The sequence below is a fragment of the Bicyclus anynana genome, chromosome 6 (assembly GCF_947172395.1).
Source record: "Bicyclus anynana chromosome 6, ilBicAnyn1.1, whole genome shotgun sequence".
Lineage (NCBI taxonomy): Eukaryota > Metazoa > Arthropoda > Insecta > Lepidoptera > Nymphalidae > Bicyclus > Bicyclus anynana.
Window position 1 is genome coordinate 11472453 of NC_069088.1, and position 15192 is coordinate 11487644.

The window sequence follows — 15192 nt, forward strand, 5'->3', positions numbered from 1 at the left end:
TTTACAGCCATCTAACATTTTACCCTCCGAAAGTTTTCCATATTTGTTTTGAAATTAAACACTAGATGGCACTAATAAGGACAATAATCTCAGACAAATTACCTTACATTAATTGATAAATTGAAACGTGGTGTTAAATATTTTCGATGTGTGAGTTTACCTCGACTCCTCAATAAATTATGGATTTACAAAACGGAGGTCCTGTGTACGATCCTCGGCTGGGCTGATTGACGTTTTCTTAATTGGTCCAGGTCTGCTGGTAGGAGGATTCAGCCGTGGTTTGTTACAACCGTACCGGCAAAGACGTACCGCCTATCGATTTAGCGTTCCGGTACGATGCCGTGTAAAAACCTAAAGGGTTGTGGATTTTCTTCCTTCTCCTTATAAGTTAGCCCGCTTCCATCATATTTCACATCTGACTTTTAGGCTTCGGGGGCCCGGAGCTCACTGGTGCGATATCAAAAGAGTGGAGCAGAAGTGTTACTGTACTTTAAAAAAAAAAATGCAGCCAAGCTCGTGTACGGCGACGTGCAGTGTAGGATTCCTTAGGTTAAATTAGCACTTTGAACTCTTATTTAATGCACAAATTATCGATAACGATATCCCATCATGGGATAGACGATGAAAAACTCCTCCTCACATTCCATGTATGGAAGGAGCCCCAAAATATTTTTTTTAATTTTATTTTTGCCACTTTATGGACGTAATTAATATACATACCCATGCCAAACAGCTTTCTAGTTCTAACAGACACTAAGTTATCTTTCTGACAACTTTATCATTAACTAATTAATTGACAGACAGGCGGACATGGTCAAACAATAAGGGTTTCTCTTGGATTATTGAACCCTTAAAATAAGACCAATGCTTATTGAAAACTTATAGAACCATCTCACTTCTGAGTCACACCTATAGGCTGTTTTCGGGGGTGATTGCCAATCGCCTCTCCCGCTGGGTTTCGAAAAGGATACAGGAACTACTGGTCCGATTTGAAAAATACTTTCAGTTATAGATAGCTCATTTATCGAGGAAGGCTATATTATATTTTCAAAAAAATTAGGGTACCTTCCTGAAACTTCAATAATGTAACCCAAGGTGTACAAAAGTTTTGTTTACATGGCGTGCGCTGCAAAAACTATTGATGTTAGAATAAAACAATGTACTACAACTTTGTAGAACACATCATTTTCTACAAAAAATGTCGCGACAGCATATAATCTTCTATTTAAATGAATCGCTGAATCAAATATAAAACTCAAAGATGACTGACTGACATAATGATCTATCAAAGCACAGCCCAGACCACTGGACGGATCGGGCTGAAATTTGGAATACAGGTAGATGTTATGACGTAGGTATCCGCTAATAAAGGATTATGATCAATTATACCCCCAAGGGGACAAAATAGGGGATGAAAGTTTGTATGAAACTTTGTCAATTTTGCGGCGATTTGGCTGAAATTTGGAATGAAACTCATAGGCTACTTTTCATCCCGGAAAAATCCATGGTTCCCGCTAGTTAATATTATCTCAGTTTGTTTATTAAGTGATAAAAGCTGTTTTTCGCCTGACCCCTCCATTTATAGTCCGAGTGAATGTAATAAAAAAGTCACAATACATTAAAAAGATATTTTTTTTGTTCAATTTTTATTACATATAGCTTCTTTTATTACATGATCAAGGTATTTACTTTTTTCAATTGTTCCATCTAATTTGATATAAATTTTCCAGTCCACCTGAAATATAAAAAGTAATTGTCCTTAAATGATTTAGGATGTTTAATTATAATTATTTCCTTGCATCCTTGTTCATTTATGATAATATACAATGGTAGTGTCCTTATTTACTTGGTAACTATGTGCACTATTTTTAAAGAAAATTAAAATAGGTAAGTCAAATAATTATGTACTTCTTATTACTCGTAATGCTATCCAGTATCCACCTCCATTTTGGATAACTCTCATTCCTATAATGTGCGCGGTGACTATCGCATGCGTCTCTTAAAAAAAAAGAAGTTCTTTTCCTAATATAATTTATTTTCACATACCTTCAAAGTTTCGAGTTGTCAACCATAACCTAAGCAGAAAATACTCACAGTTTAAATTAGATGTAATGGCCGCTGTACACACTCGACGAGAGCCTCTCGCCGAGAGTCTCGGTCGAGGGATTCTCGGCGAGAGCACGCCCTGTACACCCTCGTTTAGTCAGTTGCACTGCAAATACCCGAGACGATGGACGTAGAAACTGCTGCTGCTATTTGTCTCTGTGCCGCGAGCTACTATAATTTTTTAAACGTTTACTCTAAGAAAAAAATTCATAAGCCATGGAGAAAAAGAAGATGGTGGATGATTGCTATGCACCGTAATAGAAACAGGTAAATACTTATATAATATAACTTGTCTGTCAGCGGGCAACTGAATAAACGAGTGTGTACATGCTTGTTCTCGTTTTCCTCGCGAGACTTCACGAGACCCTTTGACTCGGGCGCAAAAAACCGACAAGCGGCCGAGACACACCGAGGCGAGAACGAGAGTGCGAGACGAGACGAGAGCACCATGTACATACTCGCTCTCGGCCGGCCTCGGGGTGTCTCGTCGAGTGTGTACAGCTGCCATAACGTTGCAGATGAACGTTACATCTAATTTAAACTGAGAGTATTTTCTGCTTAGGTTATGGTTGAAAACTCGAAACTTTGAAGGTACGAACTGCAACAAATATTTTTTTTACCCGCAAAATTTTATCTTTCGAAATAAAATTGCTTATTTAGCTAAAATACCGTAGTAAACGAATACTGCCGTGATTCGAACTCAAAATCGTTTGTAGTTGTACCAGACAATACAAAAACCGAGGCCGGTATTGGCCGACAACCCCGAAAAAAATAAGGACTTAGCTCGGCCTAAGTTTTCAGAGGCAGCTGCGTCTATTAAATCATCTAATTAAGACCCAGAAATAATATAATTTCATGGAGACGGATACACGTCTCCATCCACGTTCGATGAACACGGATATTATGGTAAAAATTTATACAAATTATTAAGTCCGCAATTCCCTAAGCTGAATACAGAAATTTCTGCTTCTGTACTGGACGTAACTATGATAAAAGCCTCACTATATTTCGCACAACTGGGCGTAGTCATCAATGCCATCAAAAAAGGCATGTAAACCTAAATCCTAAAAGGTCACGACAATGTTAAAGCCGCAAAAGCATGTTTTGGAACGCTTGCCGCTTGCTATGTGACTCTCACCATAAAGAATCACAAAATAGAATGCAACTACTAAGTCCTACTTTATATATTTTTTACAATAAAAATTTAATTTGCCACTATCTTATTGGTGTAATCATTTTACAAAAATAGAATTCCAAACATGAACGTTTTATGTGCTTGGATAAAATAGAATACCCACTCTCCCTAAAGCTCTCCCAAATAATAAAGGAAAGTTTGTACAATTTAAAATAATTTTTCTTCAATAATTATCCAAGATGATGTCTGAGATGGCATTACGAGTAATAAGAAGTACATTTTTGAGTCACCTATTTTAATTTGAAAAAAAAAGGTCTCTACCATGGTATATTATCATATATTCCCAGGATGCAACTCATATAATAATGATCGAACTTCACTTGAAAGTTCATTTGAAGTTCATTTGATCATATATAATAAAGCAATTTTATACAAACAGAAAAATATTAATTTATTATGAAACACAGCTAAAACACGTAATACAATGTTGAAGTATTTGAAGGGCTGATATGTCCCTATTATATGATATAAATGGGCAATATTGATTGTCCTCAAATGTTATCTAAACTTAAATTAATAGCGACTCCTTCGAAAGATGTTATTCTAAGTGCGACATAAACAGAAAATCTACACTAAGAACTCTGTAGTCACTAGAGTTACACTTACACTCTGTAGTCACTATAATAAGCAATACTCAGAAATTTACTTGTTCCGATACTCAAAAAATACATTTTAGCGACATCTCGCGGAATTTCAGATGCAAAATCTTAAAGCTAAATCTAAATTTCAGAAGCTAAAGCCACTGAAAAATCTTGTTATACTTGTGGCGAGGCAATAGGATCAGCAAGGCACTTGTTAGTTGGATGTAAGGTGCTCCTGGAATTTTCCTTATCATCATGATAAGAGTACTTTAAATTATATGTAAAGCTATGAGCCTTTCAGTAATTAGAACTCAATAAGGCTTGACTACAAATAAACGACAAATTAACTTTGTCGAAGCAGGCTCAATATCTAATACCACAAGCAAGCTCTATTAAATCCTAGGTTCTGCATCTGATTGGACTTTATTGATGGATATGTATGATAAACACACACTGTTTTCACATACGTACATTTGTGAAGTGTGAATTTAAGTGAAGACAGAATTTCCTCATTTTGTGGGTCGTCGTCATCAACCCATATTCGGCTCACTGCTGAGCTCGAGTCTCCTCTCAGAATGAGAGGGGTTAGGCCAATAGTCCACCACGCTGGCCCAATGCGGATTGGCAGACTTCACACACGCAGAGAATTAAGGTAATTCTCTGGTATGCCGGTTTCCTCATGATGTTTTCCTTCACCGATTGAGACACGTGATATTTAATTTCTTAAAATGCATACAACTGAAAAGTTGGAGGTGCATGCCCAAGACAGGATTCGAACTCACACCCTCCGGAATCGGAGGTAGAGGTCATATCCACTGGGCTATCACGGCTTATCATTTTGTGGGTATTTGCCACAAATACATACACACATATATACATACATTGAATGTATATTCAGATTGTGGTTAATTATTATGTTGGACTAACTATGGAAAATCTGTAATTGGCTGTATTATGTAATTTTTTTGTTTGTCAAAGCTGTTTTCCTTTTTAACAATAAATAATTAAATAAAGTATACTTAACTAGTTTCATAATAAATTAATATGAAATAGCTTAAATTCTTAAACAAAAGAATTATTATTGTCACCAATTATATTTTTTAAAACTTACTATGGCTGCATAAAATCCTAGTGTATTTAGCTCTCGGAGTTTAGATGAATAGTGACCAGTAGGTTGTCCTGACTTTAGAAAAGAGTTTCGGTTAGCAATGACCAAAGCCACCCAAATATTACTGTTTGGTGGTCTTGTAAGGAGGCCAAAGTTAACATCCGGAAATGCTTTGTCAACAGGCACTGGACACCCTTGGTGATCATTGCAAATAATTACATCTGAAAAACAAGTGGAATTAATTGTAAGTTTGAATTACTGTTTTCAAAAATTCAAGAGAACAACAATTTTTAAGAACTATATAAAATTATTGATAAATATAATATTTTTCATCATAATCATCATCATATCAGCCGATGGACATTCTCTGCAGGACATAAGCTTTTTGTAGGGACTTCAAAACATAACAAACCCGAGGTTTTTTGTGGATTTCCTCATTTCTGATTTGATCTGCCGAGATACTGCACAGCTCGTTCTCTAGATTGGGTACAACATATTTCTGGACTGAGTACAACAGTTCAATATTAGCATTTTATTTTAGGTTTACTAAACGTCTATTACCTCCTCTTTGGTGGTGTGACAATAAGTGATATCCTGTAACAAATTCACTACCTCCCCGAGATTCCTGTAAAACTTTTGTGACATCTAAAAACATTTTTTCTGCAGCATTATACTGTTTTGGGTAATTTTCATCAGGAATATAATCTGTGCACTTTTTTGCTAATACTATTGCTTGTTTATCACTAAGATGGTTTATTGTGCTATCTTTAACAAATAATTTTGCCATATTGTGTATTGAAAGAATTTCTCTCCCATACTGTTGGCAGTGTTTACCATATGTACTTAGCAAAAATTCAGAACTTAGGGCTTTGTTCATTAAATCTGCGGGGTATATCTGTAGAAGGCCGAAATATGAAACACAGCAGGCAAATACTCTGCCAAATTTATCAATTTCTTCTGAACGTTCTGGCTTTCTTATTTCCTCAAGTATTTTATTAAAGAAGTTATCATTCTTAGGTGTAAAATTAAAAGTTCCAAAGGTTAATACCAGCCTTTCCAAATCTTTTAACCTAGCCTTGGATAAGGATTCTACTAGAGTTTCTGCAATATTATTTAAACAATTTTCATGTACTGTTAAAGTTGAAGTTCCCACTAACGCCACATGCACATTGCACATAATGGAAAACCTTGGTATCTCATATTGCAAGCTATCAAGCAAGTCATAGACTCTATGATTATCTTGTGTGACTTTTAACGAATATCGAATTATTTTCAATAAAGCAGCAAGTGAAACTTCATGTATTTCTTTAGAATTTTCTATGATTTTGTCAATGATTTTGATTACTAATGATTTATTTCTAATAGGAGTCTTACTTTTAAATAGGCCCATAGAAATAATAGCTAATTCATCTAAACTAAATTCCAGAAAGTGTTCCTCAATTTGCACTTCCAAATTATGTATATTTATAGGAGAGTTTCTTTTTACTCCAATGAAAAATAAAGTTTTAACAATTTGATTTTTTGTTAGTTGATGTGCTTTTGATGTAAGTTTTTGCAAACACTTGAAGGTAAAATCGCTGGGCTTTGTTACATTTAACATAAAGCATAAAGAAACAAATAACAGCATTTGGTCATATGACCACTTGTTCATTCTTTTGATACACTCATCATCCAACGCAGCCCACACCTCAATGTAATTTCTTGTTCTTATTGAATCAGTTTCAGGAAACTTTGATAGGCCATAAAATAAAGATTTCAACTCCTCATCAGTAGCTAAATGTAGATTGTCTGTTAAAATATCTATAAAGTCATCAAATTGGGTATCTGATATGCAAATATTATTTTCAGAACCATAATCACCTAAAGATGGAAAACTTTGGAAAATTTTTTGAACATTTTCTTTCAGCCAATTTGTCTTTAATATTTTAAGAAATTCTTCCTTTGGTATGAACCGTTTATCGTTCTTAATTTTAAGAAAATCAATCACATACCCATGGTCTAGCATTATATTGTATGCATGCTTATTTTCATTTTCCATATACATTTTAACATACATACTCGCAGATCTGTGTAGTTTTCTGATGTTCAGAAGTCCATAAATTTGCAAGCATGTCGGTAAATTATTTTGGATTTTAAAACTTGTATAATTTCGGAGAAACTTTAAAACATAACCCATAATTTATAGTTTTACATTAAACACAGTTGCGAGTAAGCTATTAATCATTCACTTTTAGCACTATTCTATCCTCTAAAAATTCAAATTCAATTATATTATTAATATTTTAAATTCTGCATTGCTTTAAGTTCAAACAAAAAAAAATAGAAATAAAAATATTATTCAAAGTTGGATATTTTTTTTTAAATAAGCTTTAAGGTTCTGGGTTCTAGCCCTTTTGAGCCCGTAAATAAATTTCATGACATTTGTCTGTCTGATAAATGGTCTGATAGTTTCTTAGACCATTAATAACAGGACTTGGCTCGCTAACCATAACCCACTGGCAAAGATCAAAAATCTATGATCTAACGCGTTTATAAAAACTGTTGCTACAGAATCGATGTTTTATTGTTGTAATCGTTTTCGTTGTGTAAAGAGCTCCCTAAAAATGCCGATTTATGTAGTTAAATAGCATAAAAAACAGCCAAAAACTTGTAGTTTAGTAAAAGATGGAGTAACATTTCATTTGAAAGTATTAAAGTATATTATTAAACCTTAATTTTATCAAATTCTTAATATAAACAATTTATAAAAAGAATCGATTCTTTTGACGAAACAGCCAAACATCGATCAATAATCGAATATTCTATGTATTTAATCTGTGGATAGTCTAAGCAATGCCACAGTAAAAATATATACAAGCAGTAGTTTAACTTCATACTAGAGGTCGAAACGCGAGCTATACCTACGCACCTCAAACTCGGGGCGTGGGGTGCAGATAGTCGCGACTGTGCCGCAGTGACGAACGCACGGTGCTTTGACACCTATATATAATGGACATGTGTCAGTTTACGTCAAATTTGGTCAAGGAATTATTTTTTTAAATAATCAACAAAATTTTTTCGTAACCTCTCTAACTTAAAGAAAGCTACCTCAATGGAGCGAGATAGATATTTTTTAGTCATTGCGTAAAGAGGTTAGACATATTTTACATGACAACATCAATTATGTCAGTTGTGCTTGTGACCAAATTATCCTTCAAGGTCATTGATTAGTATCAGCCTGATTTAAATCTACCAATCAAAAAACAACACGCATTTTATTGATCACTTTCTATTTTACTACAATTTACAAAGTATTTTATTTGTTTACATAAAAAAAATATATTTACAATCACAAAACTAAATGGAAACACAAAGTTGGCAAATGTAATTAAAATGCTGGAGTACGTAAACATGTGATAGGGCTCACATGTTTACGTACCGCGTGGTTGTAGGTATTTATTTCAAAAATACAGCCGAGTTACAATACTGCTTGTATATATTTTTACTGTGGCAATGTGTTTGTTAGCTGTGTAAAAGTTACGCGTGTGTGTATTGCGAGTCAAATTTATAGTTGTGTGTAGTGTATGGACACAGAATATACTTAATGGTGTTAAATGTTTTCGATGTGTAAACGGGGGACGAGGTAAACTCTTACCTCGTCCCCCTCAAAAAACGACAGACTTTGGTTGGTGAATTTGGGTGCGAACCAAGTCCAGTTATTAATGGTCTAAGGATAGTGTATTCCGTGGAATTTCTGGAGAACTTGTGGCATTTTACGTCCGATTATGTATACAATTTATTTTTTGAAAGAATAAACAAAATTATTTTTTAACCTCTCGGACTTAAAGAAAGCTGCGCTATTAAAGCGAAATAGATATATTTTAGTCATTGCATAAAGACGTTATCAATATTTATACCGTATATTTGCCTGTATAAAAATAGTAGTTACCAAAGATTATAGTATACCTCAGAACCAGCGATTATGGCGCCATCTGCGTTTAGCTTTCACCCCAACCTCATGCCAACATCATTGAGATGATTTTTGAAGTCAAGACTTTTACTTTTTTATATGTATTGTTGATTGAATAGCACTTAAAATACACCCCATTACAATATGGTTGTTTGAAATGAGGAGATCCGTTGAATGAGGAGATCCGTTGAAGAACCAAAGTCACTGACATAGCTCAGCGAGTCGAGAAGCTGAAGTGGCAATGGGCAGGGCATATAATTCGTAGAGCCGATGGATGTTGGGGTCCCAAGCTACTGGAATGGCCACCCTGCACCGAAAAGCGCTGTGTTGGTCGACCTCCCGCTGTCGACTGCTTGATGTCTATTGTCTTGCCGCCGCTGGATGATGCGTCTCGAGACTGGTGTTTGGAAGTATATGCAAGAGGCCTATGTCCAGCATTGGACTCCACTGCAACGGCTGTTAATGATGATGACGATGGATGATTGGTTGGTTGAATTAAAAAAAAAATCTATCTACCTGCGATTCTGAATCGAATTACTCCATTCGATTCAGAATAGCATGCGGACAGTTCTTGAAAAATTAAAGAGCCGCTCGCAAACATTGCAAAAATACATCTCAATAACTATTTGAAAAAGATTTCAATAAGATTAAATAAAACAGAAAGATTAAAAAAAGAAAGTAAGATTCTTTAAAAAATTGACAACAACTTGTCGCAAAGCAACACCAAAACATTGTGTATCTATATCTACTAATATTATAAACCTGAAGAGTTTGTCTGTTTGATTGAACGCGCTAATCTCAGAAACTACTGGTTCGATTTGAAAAATACTTTCAGTGATAGATACCCCATTTATCGAGGAGGAGGATAGGCTATTTTCAAAAAATAAATGCTAGATGAGTATTTTTGAAGTTACTTTATTTTTTGGTTGCCTAAACGTACTCAACAATGTTAAGAGCTCATACTTGGTGGAGGTACTCAAGAACGAGCAATGTAAGGTCCCTTAACTGCCGCGCTCAAGTAACTGCAAAAATTCCCCTCTTTGGCTCCCCTATAGAACGTACAATGCAACCCGTGCTGCTGTATAATGTAGTAAGCAATAACACACAGTTTGGTTTTCGTCTAAGGGTCTTAACAGTCTTGGCTATCATTAACTTAAAACAAGCTGTAAACGAATACAGCAGTCAACAAAAACTTGCAAACGCAAACATACTAGATTTAAATAACGTACAGAATTGTAATTGGAATTGTAAATCTCCTGTTCCCAATAAGTTAATCGGTTTAATCCAAGAAACAAATCTCATTGGGATACTGGTATGGAAATCAAATTAACTGTGTAAAATGGGGTTAAACAACTTTTAATTGTTATAAATTAGAATGTGGTGTTCATCAGGGTGGTATTACCTCCCCAGATCTATTTAACGTTTATATTTGCAATCTGATAAAGAAGTTGACATCTACGAAAGTCTGATTGATTGATTTGATATTAGATGCTTATATTACACTGAAAGTAGACTGTATTAAGGAGAGGAAAAGATGGGCGTTTTGATTCGTTGTAACATGTGATTTTGAGGTATTGACGATCACAGAATATATTATCAAAGTAAATTCTGTTTTCTTTGATCATATATTGCGACAACCTACTTTTGTAGTAAATCTGATGATTGTTCCACTTTTAAATAATTTTCCCGCCAATTTAACTAATTCTATGTGACAAACCATTGAAACAACTTAAAATATAGTGTTCATAATTTTTATTTTGATTTATCCTATACAATGTTTGACAAAATTTTCTACGTTTCAGTATAATTTATATTTTGATTTATCCTATACAATGTTTGACAAAAATTTTCATTTTACTCTGAAAGTAGGTACTCTCTTAGGTACTTACATAATATTTAACAGATGTTTTGTTTGAGTGTTTGTTTAAACGCGCTAATCTCTGGAGCTACCAGATTGTAAAATTTATTTTTATATATGGCTGTTTATTCCTCAAAATCATAAGGAGTTTACCAACTTTAAAGGATAAGGGTTTTTCACTCAAACAAAGTTGCGGGCGTCTGTTATGGTATGGAATGTTGTCAAAGTAAACTACTTAGCATTCGTAGTTAACTTTTACTTTGACAAAGTTCCGTCCCATTCTAATAACTATAATGTTATCAAATATAAGCACCTAAGTAAAAGTACCGATTTACCTACCACCTACATTAAAATTGGAATAAGTACATAAGAAACACTACACTTGATTAAATAGCAACACACAATTACTTTATAATTTTTAATATTTTGTAATTATATTGTAATAGAACCTATTTTTAAACGAATCACAATAATCCTATAAATACGTACCTATAATGGTGAAAAATAAACAGTTCAAATACAAAATAATAATAGATTTGGCTTATTTTTCAATAACATTTTGAAAAGTTTATTTATACTGTGACACTTGAACACTAAACACGACTGAATCCGATATCACATTTGACCATACATACGAGTACTATATATCAACACTTACAGTCCACGCAAACAGGAATGTCTAGATTTCTGATTTCTAAGCAATATTCTAACTACTACCTGCAATAATTAGAAAGCGCAGTGTTTGTCGACCCTTCACCAGATGGACTGATGACATCAAGCGAGTCGCAGGGATTCGGCTCAGAATCGTGATATGATAATATGATGATTCCAACTAATTCTTTTCATATATAGGTCTTATAAGGTAGGACATTATATACAAATTGGGCCCATACGGCTATACAGCAGTGACGTGCACAGAGGTTTAGGCAGTAGGTAGGTATATTGGGGCAGACAGATGATAATAAATGATAAGAGCTAAAACTCGAGTGCAGGAGAATCAACGGATTACAGTTTTAACAAGATTGATGGCGAGATGATAAAAATAATGAAAATACTAAATACAAGAACTAAACTAAAGTAATAAGTACTTAGGGACGGTAGCAAATTTACGTTTCTATGGTGTGCACGACCCTACCATACAGTGATCGATCTTAATAAACGAAGTTTTCAAGTTTGTGACAATTAGTAGTTTTGGAGAATTGTGTTTGTGTTAAACTTTTATTTATATTCCTTAACATTTAATTTAACGCATGTAATGTATATTACCTATAGTTCAATTGCTGTATCACGAGTAATATTAACTTACGAATTTAACATTTGTTAAATTTCATACTTTCTCCGATAGGGGACGGTATATTCCACATTGACTACTTATATAAGGTGATTTATCTAGACTTCCTTATCTACATCGAGTTAATAGGTATCTGATAGTTCCTCCCTAATATCAAATATCTCATTTAAATGGTCAAGCATTTTCTATCGACCTCCATCAGCCTGTGGACAAAAATAAGCATTTAAGTAATCATTAAATATTTGAAGTTAAGTAAATACATTTAAAAGTAGATGCATCTTTTCGATCCCACCACCACCGCCACTTATTTTTTATTAGGTAGAGGCATTTAGAACAGCAAAGCTTCGATGTGGCTAAGAGTTTATTTCTGAGGAAGTAAACTTAACAAATATGGTTATAACTATCCAGACCCATAATAAATCAAAAATATTAAATAAATGAATGAATGAACTTATAATAAATGAAAATGAAAAATACTCAATATCACAAAAAATATCGTTTTAAATAACGAACTATATTTTTTATGATAAATAATGTTTTTGTTATTGTAAAGCTACTCGTCACATAAAAGTCCAGGCATGGCGAAGGATGACCAACAAAACAACTCACTTTTCATGGCGCCATAACCATGGAGAGCCGAGTTAAAGAAAAACGCTTTTTATAGGGAAGAAAAAGTGTTCAGCTCTAATCACGCGAGAATAGCTTAGCTAGCAAATATATAACTATCTAGTTGTCTTAGCCACACCTAGCTATGGTACACTAAAACGTAAACTCCATGTACCCTTGTGCTAAATTGTTTGTGGATTTTCCAGATTTCCAATATTGTGAAAAATTTTATAGATGTTTTAAGTAGAAAATTTGCAGAAAACAAAGAAAAAGTGATGTTAATGTGAGTTTTAGTAACATTTTACACTACGAAAAATTACGATGAACTTGTGTCTAAAAGAAGAACAAGAGATTATAATTTTAAATCAATATAACTATGTAAATAATTAACTATTTTACGTTACAATTCAATGTTTAGGTTTGGCGACTTTGGGTATTGTTATCGAAGGAGGTAGCGGTAAAAGATTATTGCCGTATCTAGCGTAAAAATTCTCGTCTTTCGAATTTATCGTTATTATAAGCGGCTTTTTACTAGAAGCATGATCCTGAAAGAGATTAACTTAAAGATATAGCAGATTAATAAATAAATTATGTAACTCGATTGTATTTAGTTCAATACACTATACTTACTAATGCTTCAGTCTTTTTACGTAGATTTGATCTAGATAGTGTCAGAGCCAGCTCTGATTGTAACCTACTAGAGATAGGTTCATCTTCGGGTGACCTGAGATCTGATTTATCACCATTTAAGAAATCTAATTTGGACGGCTCCTTCCTTCCTACGTTGTTGACATATTCGCCTATTGTAACTGAAACTGGTCTGGCGTGTTTTTTCATTGTTGCAGAACCATTGGGAGCTTTAATAAAGTAATTTGAAGGTGGTTTGGGTGTCACGTTTAGTGGATTTTTTAACTTGTATGATTCTAAAGATTCCACTTCAGCGTTTTCTTCTTTCAAATTCTTGCCTTTCAGTTGGAGCGTAAAATCAGTTTTGTTATTATAATCAGGGGTAGGTATCCTGTTAAGTGTTGCCACTTTCCTCAAATTTGGTATTTTTATATCGGTATCATCTAACTTCAAGCCATTTTGGTCTTCTATTTTTTTGTGGTCACCATTTTTATAGCCATTAGAGATTGGCATCTGAAAGTAAATAAAATTATTAAGTTAAAGATCGAATAATTTGTAATATTTTCAAACCTTTAAGATCTCTAGTTAACATGTAGAAATTGAAAATTAACGAAGTATTTTTCAAATGTTTAAATTACCTAAATCAATTTTGCTTCATAATTTCAAGTAGATAGGTAAATCTTAGTGAACGTCATATGATCACGAAGATAAGACCATGATGCAACGATAGGTATGTGCATTAACTGTTTAGGATGTTGCGTTTTATGTGAAGGTAATATTTTTTTATAAATTTGGTAATTGCATATACCTAACGTAACATATTTACTTGTTTTTTTTAACTTTTATTTACTTACGGGAGGTGGTGGCGGCGGTGGTGGTTTTTTTGTAGGTTTTTCTAACGATTCCTTGACATTTACGGAGTCCGTTTGAACATGGTCAGATTTTCTGATCGGTACACTACATTGACGGTCCTGTAAAGCGATGAAATTATTATAAAAATTAGCTATACATCTTTAAGCATGATTCGTGGTATGATATCCTCATGATAGCTAGGTAGATTAATATCTTCCTATGCCCCTTCCGATTATTTAATGACACATCCAGTCCCTTTCTTAGGGTCCCGTATTCAACAAAATATGAGCGCTAGCTTTAGCGTTTTATCTATCGTCTGTGGTTACGGAAGTGACTGCCTCATTGGTCCAGTGGTTAGACTATGTGGCTTCAAATCATAAGGTCTTAGGTTACTCGAACAATGAATCTAGGAATTTCAGAAAAAATTCTAGGCTATAAAACTATTAATATAGTGCAATATCATACGAGTTTGGTGATTTGACTTTGACCTTAAACCTACCGTGACTAAAGTCTAATACCCCACTAAGTACTTATATATATAAGAAATCAATGGATGACGTCAAGTAAGGATCACTTACGCTCGAGGAAAACGTGATATAAAATCATAACAGAGATGGAAAAGAAACCATAATATCTATGATATTAAAATTCAATTTCTTAAACCATTTATGTTAAGGCTGCATAGCAAACTTACATAAGTAACTAATTGGTAGTCATTATATAGATGAATACAGCCATAAAGTGACGGTTTTATATACCTACCTACCTATAATTGTATGAGCACATGCATCTAATATCTCTAAATTACAAAACATAATATATAATGTGTATTTTGTTAGAAAGTATATTTATAGGTACACGAAAGTTCGATAAAAACTTTCATAAAAAAATATCAGATTTTTTACTTTTGTGTGTGACTAATATTGGTACTAAATAATTAAAAAAAAATGCATGCACGCACTTATCTCGGCCTGCGTAGGTAGGTATATTACATAAAGGTAGATAAGCATTTTGAATAT

At 33.8% G+C, this 15192-nt stretch overlaps 2 protein-coding genes across 5 annotated transcripts in view; both read right to left on the reverse strand.

Annotated features, from left to right (window-relative positions):
- Positions 1-1614: 1614 nt before the first annotated feature.
- On the reverse strand, positions 1615-7359 carry LOC112055967 (uncharacterized). 2 transcript variants are annotated; one of them, XM_024096274.2, is made up of 3 exons: positions 5552-7359; positions 4994-5211; positions 1615-1735 (listed from the first exon to the last, which is right to left on the reverse strand). In XM_024096274.2, exons 1-3 carry the CDS (start codon positions 7164-7166, stop codon positions 1640-1642), a joined length of 1929 nt encoding a protein of 642 aa, XP_023952042.2. In that variant the 5' UTR covers positions 7167-7359; the 3' UTR covers positions 1615-1639. The 2 variants fall into 2 exon arrangements, with proteins under 2 accessions (XP_023952042.2, XP_052738174.1); XM_052882214.1 differs by having other exon boundaries at positions 6982-7121.
- Positions 7360-10676: 3317 nt separating this feature from the next.
- LOC112055966 (uncharacterized) overlaps positions 10677-15192 on the reverse strand; it is a 55701-nt gene continuing 51185 nt past the window's right edge. Inside the window, exons 10-13 of one of the 3 annotated variants that reach the window (XM_024096272.2) lie at positions 14176-14292; positions 13325-13834; positions 13099-13239; positions 10677-12291 (exon numbers count right to left, since the gene is read on the reverse strand). In XM_024096272.2, coding sequence (XP_023952040.1) covers positions 13102-13239; positions 13325-13834; positions 14176-14292 — 765 coding nt within the window. In that variant the 3' untranslated portion in view covers positions 10677-12291; positions 13099-13101. Of the gene's footprint in view, positions 12292-13093; positions 13240-13324; positions 13835-14175; positions 14293-15192 lie in introns of all 3 variants that reach the window. The other 2 variants (XM_052882211.1, XM_024096273.2) reach the window with 2 other exon arrangements.